Source organism: Balearica regulorum, chromosome 18 (assembly GCF_011004875.1).
Source record: "Balearica regulorum gibbericeps isolate bBalReg1 chromosome 18, bBalReg1.pri, whole genome shotgun sequence".
Taxonomy (NCBI): domain Eukaryota; kingdom Metazoa; phylum Chordata; class Aves; order Gruiformes; family Gruidae; genus Balearica; species Balearica regulorum.
The window spans coordinates 1243515-1251275 of record NC_046201.1 but is presented as its reverse complement, the minus strand read 5'-3'; the positions used below and the strand labels follow the sequence as shown (position 1 = coordinate 1251275).

Sequence of the window (7761 nt, the reverse complement as noted above, 5' to 3'; positions counted from 1 at the left end):
GCTTAAACAGAGCCCTCGCCTCCAAAAGTGGGTTTTTTTCTAGCTTGTATTGTACAGCAGTACCGTCATACCCTACTATATACAGAGACCTGGCGCTGCAGGAGCTCTGGGACCGGAGACGTCCCCATCCCCGCAGAGGGCCGGGGTCTCGCAGGAGCTTGGGAGCTGCCTACGGCTCCCACCACCCCCTTGGCTTGCACGGGGGATCCGGGCGATCCTGCCTGTCCCAGGGGTCCCTCCTGGCCGGGCAGGGGGGAGCAGGGGGAGCATCTCCCCTCTGCCGTCGCCGCTCCACCCCACGCGAACCCGAAGCACAGCTCGCCTCCGGAGAGCTGCTTTCCAGCTGAGGCCGTTCTCCCGACCGTGGCGAGCTGCTGCGAAGCCTAAAAGCCAACCCGGCTACGGGACATGCTGGGAGTGCGGGGGGGCTGCCATCGCGCCAGTTCTGCGCAGGCAAAGGACAGGCTAAATGGCGGCGGTTTAATCCTCTGCCACCGAGAGGAATAAGCTGGGTCTAGCGAAGAGAGAACTAGGGCACTAGCTTTAGCCTTTGGCTTTCAAAGCAGCAGGATTAAATAAACTCTGCTTAAAAATGAAGTCCTGGAAAGCCGGACACACAGCGGTGAGGAGGTGGCGGTGAGTGCCGCGCGGCACGGCGGGCGCCAGCGCTCCCGGATCAGCTGATGAGCGGAGCTGAGCGGTCGTTCGTCACTGTTGGCTTCAGCTGGACGTTGGCAAAGGGGTTTCTGCGGAGAAAGAGGAAGGCAGAGTTTAGCAGGAGGGATGGCGGCAGCGGGGGCTGCGAGGACGGGGCACCGGCACAGCGAGCGGCGACCTGGCCAGACCCGAAAAAGCTTTTGCTGCAGAGCCGAGGTGGCTCTGCTCGCTGCAGAGGCTGTGCTGGGTGCGCTTCGAGGCTGAGCCCAAGCCGGGGCTGTCGGCGAGCCCAGAGCCACCAGCCCTGTCCCCTCCACCCCACCAGCATTTGGGAGGGGGTTAAGCTGGAGCTGCTCTGCCCTGCAGAGCCCTTGGGCTGAGCTGTTCTGGGTCTCTGCTTCTCCCACAGTTAAAGCAGCGGTGGGTGTAAGATGTGCCGGCAAGGGCTGCTGCACGTGGGGTGTTCTCCTACCTCGCTTTCCTAAAGCTGGAGCTACCAAGGTGGGGGGGGCTGGGGCTGGAGAAGCTGCTCCGGTCCCCCAGGCTGGGCTCAAGCGGTTCCTGTGCATGGGAGCACCCCAAGATCACCTGGCTCTGCACTGTGCTGCTACGGGGGAGCAGGGGGTACAGCTCCCTGCACCCCGTCTGCTGTGGGATGGGGGGGACACCTGAGCAAGAGCAGAGCTTGCAGCTCCGTGCCATGCCAGCTGGGAAGCCTGTGGAGAAGCCAAATAGCGGAGAGGCAGAGTGTGGGGAGAGGAAGGGTGCCGGGAGGAGCTGGCTGCACAGGAGGAGCCCGGCAGGGCCACGAGGCCAAGCCCAGCCCGGCTCCCGGCACGCCAGCCTCGGCCACCCCGAGGCGCGGCAGCGTCCCACAGCCACAAGCAGCCAGGCTGAGCTGGGCTTTCATCTGCCTGGGGTGTCCCCAGCGCTGTCCCGCTGCTGCCGGCGCTTGCCAGCTACGGCTATTGCTGCGCACGGCACCTGCAAACACGCAGCCCCGGCATGCACGCGTCCTGCGGCCGGGACGGGGGACAAGGACTGCTGCCCAGGGTGCCATGACACGGGGAACACCCTTACCCGCCCCGGGGAGGGTCCCTCTGTCCCCTCCTGGCAGGAGGTAACTCCCAGAGGGTGCAGGCAGCTTTGGGGATACCAGCTGGGCTGCCCAGAGCCATCAGGGCCAAACCCGCACTGGGATTAGTGGCCGAGGCAGCCGCAGAGCACCCCTGCAGCCCCCACACCCCCTGCCAGGCCACCCCCAGCCCCCCGCAGGGTGCTGCACAAACCCTCCTGTCCGTCCCGCACCGGCGGCACCGGCCGTGTCCCGCAGCAGGGACCCCGCACGCCGGGTCCCACGGCAGGTCTCCCCCCACCCGCCGGGGCACAGCCCTGCCCTCCCCAGAGAGGGGCGCAGGCAAAGCGCTGGCAAGACAAAGATGACCGTGGGGTTACACCACGTTAGGGGCAGCCCTGGTTACCGGCTACCTCCACCTGGACCGGAGCAGCTTTGGGGTGTCCCCAGCCACCCCCCGTGGGGCAGGAGGAAGAGGCTCGGTCCCCCCGGCCCCCCAGGAAGGGCACTCACTGCCTCCCCCGGCCCCTCTCCCCTGCCATCCCTCACCTCTCCAAGTGTGCTTTTGCTTTCTTCAAAAGATAAATGGCTTTTGCTTAAAAATAGGGTAATTAATTTCCCACCTAATTAATGCAGATTCTTAGATCACTTTCCCCCCCAGGATGCCGAAATAGATTCTCAGGACTGGAGGGAGAGGAAAGGTTGCTTTGATGAGTCACCAGGGGTTATTATTTAACTGTTTTTGTTCTGGCAGAGAAGAGCCATTGGGACAGGAGCCCGCAGCTCCGGGAAAACCAGCTCATGGATCAAAGAGAAACGGGGAAGGGGCTGTCCTGGGCTCCGCAATGCCAGCGAGGGGGGGCTCGGCTCCTGGGGAAAGTCCTCCAGCCCTGCCCTAGGGCCACGGCTGGGCTCAGTACAGGAGGCTCCCGAGATGCGTCCCCAGGGCAATCTACAGGCAAAAGAAGCTGCTCAAAAAACAATATTAGCACGGATCAGCTCCCCCATGGGAGAGGGCTGGGGCCGGCGATGCAGCGGCTAGGCGCTGGTGGGACAGCGAGGACCAGAGACCTACAACCAAACAAGCCGGTTACAGGGAGCAGGAGAAGCGGCGGGAGCGGGAGCAGCAGCACAGCGGCCCCAGGGGAAGCGTGGCCCCAGCGGGCTGCCCGGCGTGGCGGCGGCGGTGCGAGGAGCCGTGCAGATGCAGCGCGGTTAGACCAGGAGCTCTCGGCACCAGGACGGGGACAAGCGGTGGCCGAGGACGCGCTCGACCAGGTGCAGGGGGAAGCAGAGCGGTGGCACCGTCCCCACGCAGCCCCGCGGCCGTCACCCGCTGCCCAGCACCAGCACACCCAGGGCTCGGCCCCCCGAGACCGTCAAACTTACTACCCACGGGCAGGGGCACCTCAAAACCTGGCCACTTCAACATCGGGGCTGCAAGGGAAACAGAAGGCAGGTTGGAGGACACGGGGACGCGCTCCGGCCCCTTGATGGGAACAGAAGGGTTGGTTAAGGAGAGGAACCGGGCTACGAGCCGGCGGCCGCCCTGGTGCGAGAGCCCACCGACTGCACCGCACGCAGCGCCTCCGGGCAGAGGAAGCAGGAGGAAAAAGAAGAAGAAAAAGGAGGAAAAGTCATGTTTATTGAGTCGCTGGTGCTGCCCGCCGGCTCCCTGCAAGGAGGGGAAGGAAGGGCACGGCCAGCCGGGGCACCCGGAGCCACCTGCGGAGAGGAGAGGCCGGGCACCGCGGGGGCCGCTGCGGAAGGGAGGGGGACGGTTTCCTTCCCTGGCCATCACCGCTTTCCCACTGCTGCCGGGCCAGGAAAGCGCAGCCGCAGCCTCGGCATGCGGCAAGCAGCAGCAGCATCCCCTCGAGAGGCACGGAGGAGGGACCACGGCCCTTAAACAGTTTTAGCTGCTCCCACTCAGCAAAGCTGTTTAAAGCCTGGGGGGGCTGAGCAGAGGCAGGCAGCACCCCAGGGGCTCCCGCAGCCGCCTAACACCGAGGGGATGGAGGGAAAAAGCATGGCAATGTGCAATGGGCGATGCAGGCGGTGATGGGCAGCACACTGGCACAGCAGCTGAAAAAGACACCAAGGCCCAGCTCAATGCAATAAATAAAACTTTTATTCAAACAATAACTCAGTACAGGGCACATTTCTCTCTGGCTTTTAAAAAAGGTTTTTCAGCACTTTACAATCTCCATACAGGCTTCGCTAGGCTGGGATTTTCCCCCCCCCCCTCTACATTCAGTCATTCAGCATGAAATATCCTGGGTTAAAAATCTTTAGCAAAATTAGGACATCGATGCAGGAGGGTCTTGTTACAATATGCCCTTAGGCGAGTATATAAAACAAAAACTTGTCCGTGTGTGTGTCTGTATTGCCAGCAACGTCCTAGTAAACAGGCAATGTAAGAGGTTTTAAAAATCACATCAGAAAAAAGAAAGCGTGTACAGCTTTGCGGTGGAGACTGCCACGGGTGCTGGAAGGGCTACGGCCGGGCTCTGCTGTGGGAGACCCAGCGCCGGGGTGGGAGACCCCCAGGTGCTGCCGAGCCCCCGGCACAGCGGGGGGGGCTGCCTCACTTGAGCCCGGTTTTGGGGTGCGAGCGCATCCTCGGACGGCTCCGCACCAGCCCCCAGCGCTAACGTGAGGTAACAATACCTTGCTACAAAAAATATATATATGTATTTATAAAACAACCAGGAGTAACCCTTCCGGGGGGGGCTGCCGGCTGCGCCCCACGGCCGGCAGGACCCCAGCCGAGAAGCAGCCCTTTCCCCGGGGCGGGAGCTCTGCGCCATCCGCTTCTGCCAAAGCCACCGCGGCGGGCGGTTGGATGGAAGCGGATCAGGCCCAGGGGGAGGCGCGGGGCTGCTGCCCCCCGCGGGTACGGCATCCCGGGCGCGGGCATCCCGGATGCTCGGTAACAGTACGGACACCAGAGGCCATGCATATTTGTTCCGGTCTGGGAGGTTTTGTCCAGGCTCGTGCGAGGCGGCTGGCGTGCAGCCCCAGAGGAGGGATAGTGCATCGCTAACATTCACACGGGAGTACAAAAACTGGGTCCCACTAAAGTGTAAACTGCATCCAGGCTGCTTCAAAGCGAGCACAGACCGATCGGCAGTTTCTGCTCTGAGAAGGCTTCAGAAACAAGGGCACTGTGAACACCAGGGAGGGGAGGAGAAGCACCATGGTTTCCTTGAAGATCACAAGAGTTTAAAATCCAAAAGAAGTAGAGAAAGAGAAACGAAGGGGAAAGAAAAAAAGGGGGGAAAGAAGCAGAAAGCTCTTCCAAGCAGCAAGGGGCCGCCGCTAGCCAAGGTGTCCTCACACCGTTGATACCAAACTGCCACTGCCGCTGCGGAACAAAGCACAGGAGACTGCCAGAGTGGCCGGGACCGCGGGCGCGCGCCGCGAGGCAGCACCATGCCCAGGAGCCTAGCTCCCTGGCACGAGGACCGGCAGCAGCACCCCCGCCACGGAGCGGGGCAGCGAGCCCGACCCCTGCCCGTCACCGCTGTGCTCACAGCCCCTGGGTTTGGGGTTTAGCCCCAAGAGCGAGATGGGGCAGCCCCAAGGCAGAGGGAATGGGCACAGAGGAGCTGCCGGGTGGGAGAAGGTGCCGGGGAAAGACCCCGAGAGCGCATGCCCTCCGTGCCCTCCATGGCCTCGCTATCCGGGCACGAGCCCGGAGGAGGTTGCGCAGACCCGACTCTCTCTGGAGAAGCACAACCCCCCGCGAGGTCGGGGACATGGGGGCTGGCCCTGGGACCTGCCCTCCCTGGCAGACGCTGGGTCCCTCCGCACTCACAGACGAGACCCACAGCGCATCCTCCACCGCACGGCCCCATCCCAGCCACCGCCCGACCCCCGGGCAGCCCGCACAGGGACCCCCGCGGGGACACGGCACCACGGCTTCACCCAGAGCCAACACCGACAGTTCACTTTCAGGTAACGCGACAGAAAGGTTCACTCTTACCTGCTGACGGACCTCGTCCCGTAGTCGTCGAGACCCTGCGGAGAGGAGGGGAGGAAGCACGGTGAGGGGCGGGGGCCGTGCCACTGGAGGGTCACACGAACGGACCAAAGTGCATCAGGACCCCGGGGTGCCGGGGCCGAGGGCCAATGCATTTGGAGAGGAAAGGGAGATATGGAGATGATTCGAATGGGATTTAGACAGCAGAGAGTAAAGCTGCGCCACTCTCTTCGGAGCAGGACTGTATCTGGCAAGACAAGGGAAAGCAACAGCCGGGAGAGCCCCGGTCTGCTCTGCCCAGCCCCACCGTGGTACAGAGCTCCAGCTCTTTCGAGATGCGAGACACTCGGAAAGGGATCGAACAAGTCTGAGACACACCAGTGAAATGTTCTGTGGAAAGGGGTGTTTGTCTGTGTTAACTCCCACCAGAAACCCACAGGGTTTTGGATCATTTTCTCCTTCAGCCGGTACCAAGCATCGTTTGCAGTGGGGAAGGACTGCACTGGTCTGAGGAGCAGACGGGGACTGGGCTCAGAGGACATCATTCCCCAAGCGAGGATACAGCCATGGAGCAGCTCTGCTCTCCATGACAGACACGGGACCACGGGAGTCACTGGTCTGAGCTGGCCATGCACCAGGATCAGAGACCCACGTACCCACCATGCCAGGAATGCTCCTAATCACAAAACCCCAAATCCAGCAGCAAACCCTGCTGGGAAAACCCAGCAAACAGCAAGAAGCAGGGCTGTGCTTCTGTCCCATCCGCTGTGGAGAGAACCAGACCCCGGGTGGAGCTGCCGCCTCTCTGGAGCGCTCTGCCGAAGGGTTGGGTGCTGTATGGCCACCTCTCCCCCTCCGCCAGCATGTGCCAAGCTCTCCAGAGAAGCCAACGTGGCTCATCCCACCACGCTCGTTCTGGCAGGGAAGCCCCACTACACCAGCGGCTCCTGGGTTAAGCTGATCTCATCCACATGTGCATCCTTCCTCATGCATTATTCAAGCAGCTCAGAGGTCGTTTTGGACAACTGCCCTGGCCAGGGTCTGCCCCAGCTCCGCACGCTCACCCCAGCATCCCCACAGGACATCACCGGCTTGAATCGGCACGTGCCAGAGAAAACGCTTCCAGCTGCCTGCTACCAGCTCATTTCTGGTGGGAGGCTCCCATGGACTCAGCAAGTGTTGTCCTTTGGGGGTTTACGGTGCCCTTTTGTGCCATTTGCTCCCTGTGCCTTGCCTGTTCCGCCCAGGTGAGCCAAACCGGCCGGTCCTCCCCATCCACTGCCTCCCGGCATCCCCGTCCCTTCTCCCCAGGAGAGACGCTCGGCAGGAGAGGGGCCCCAGGCAAGGCACACGGGTCACCAGGCAAAAACGGCCAAACTGCCCGTAAATCCCAAGGGAAACATTGCGTGCGTTCGGACTTACAGCTGTCGACCTAGTGTAAGGCTTGTAGTGAGCGGAGGGCGGTTGGCAGAGGCCACTGGAATAGTCTTTAATTGCACAACCATAGGGCATTAGGTAGTCCTACAAACAACGAACACAGGTTGGAGAGCAGCCCTCCTTCACCTCCACGTGCTCTGCACCGCGCCAAGACCGAGAAGACGCTTTAACGCATTTCATCCTTCTGCTTTAAAACCACAGGCGGAACAGAGACACTGCAGACACCCAGGCCACCGTGCACCTGGCTCCAGCAGGGACTAACGCCCGGGGCTTTGCTCAAGCATCTCCTGTTTATAAGACGTCCCCCCCTGGAGTGGAAGAAGCCCTGTCTGCCCCCCCCGGGCTCACCTGGGAGAAGGCGGGCACGGCCACGCTGTACGGCCTCTGCTTGAAGGTGTTGACACCTTGTGCCGGGAAGGCTTGGGAAGCCATGCCGTAGTCGGGCGGCGGGATGGCGATGTCGTCTTTGTCCAGCAGGTTGCCGGTGCTGCTGCTCTTCCCTTGCTGCAGGCTGGGCGGGGAGACCCAAAGCGGAGGCATCAGCACCAGCCCACCCTGGGCCCAGACCCCCCCCAAGGCTGCCCGTCCACCCACAGCCCCCCCAGGC

General features: G+C 62.4%; 1 protein-coding gene across 7 annotated transcripts in view; it reads right to left on the bottom strand.

Moving 5' to 3' along the window:
- Window positions 1-141: 141 nt before the first annotated feature.
- The window catches only part of BAIAP2 (BAR/IMD domain containing adaptor protein 2), a 47536-nt gene continuing 39916 nt past the window's right edge, over window positions 142-7761 (bottom strand). For 2 of the 7 annotated variants that reach the window (XM_075770342.1, XM_075770345.1), the window contains exons 12-14: window positions 7503-7665; window positions 5721-5755; window positions 142-746 (exon numbers count right to left, since the gene is read on the bottom strand). In XM_075770342.1, coding sequence (XP_075626457.1) covers window positions 677-746; window positions 5721-5755; window positions 7503-7665 — 268 coding nt within the window. In that variant the 3' untranslated portion in view covers window positions 142-676. Of the gene's footprint in view, window positions 747-3121; window positions 3213-3841; window positions 5100-5238; window positions 5246-5720; window positions 5756-7139; window positions 7239-7502; window positions 7666-7761 lie in introns of those variants that run through there. The other 5 variants (XM_075770343.1, XM_075770346.1, XM_075770348.1 and 2 more) reach the window with 4 other exon arrangements.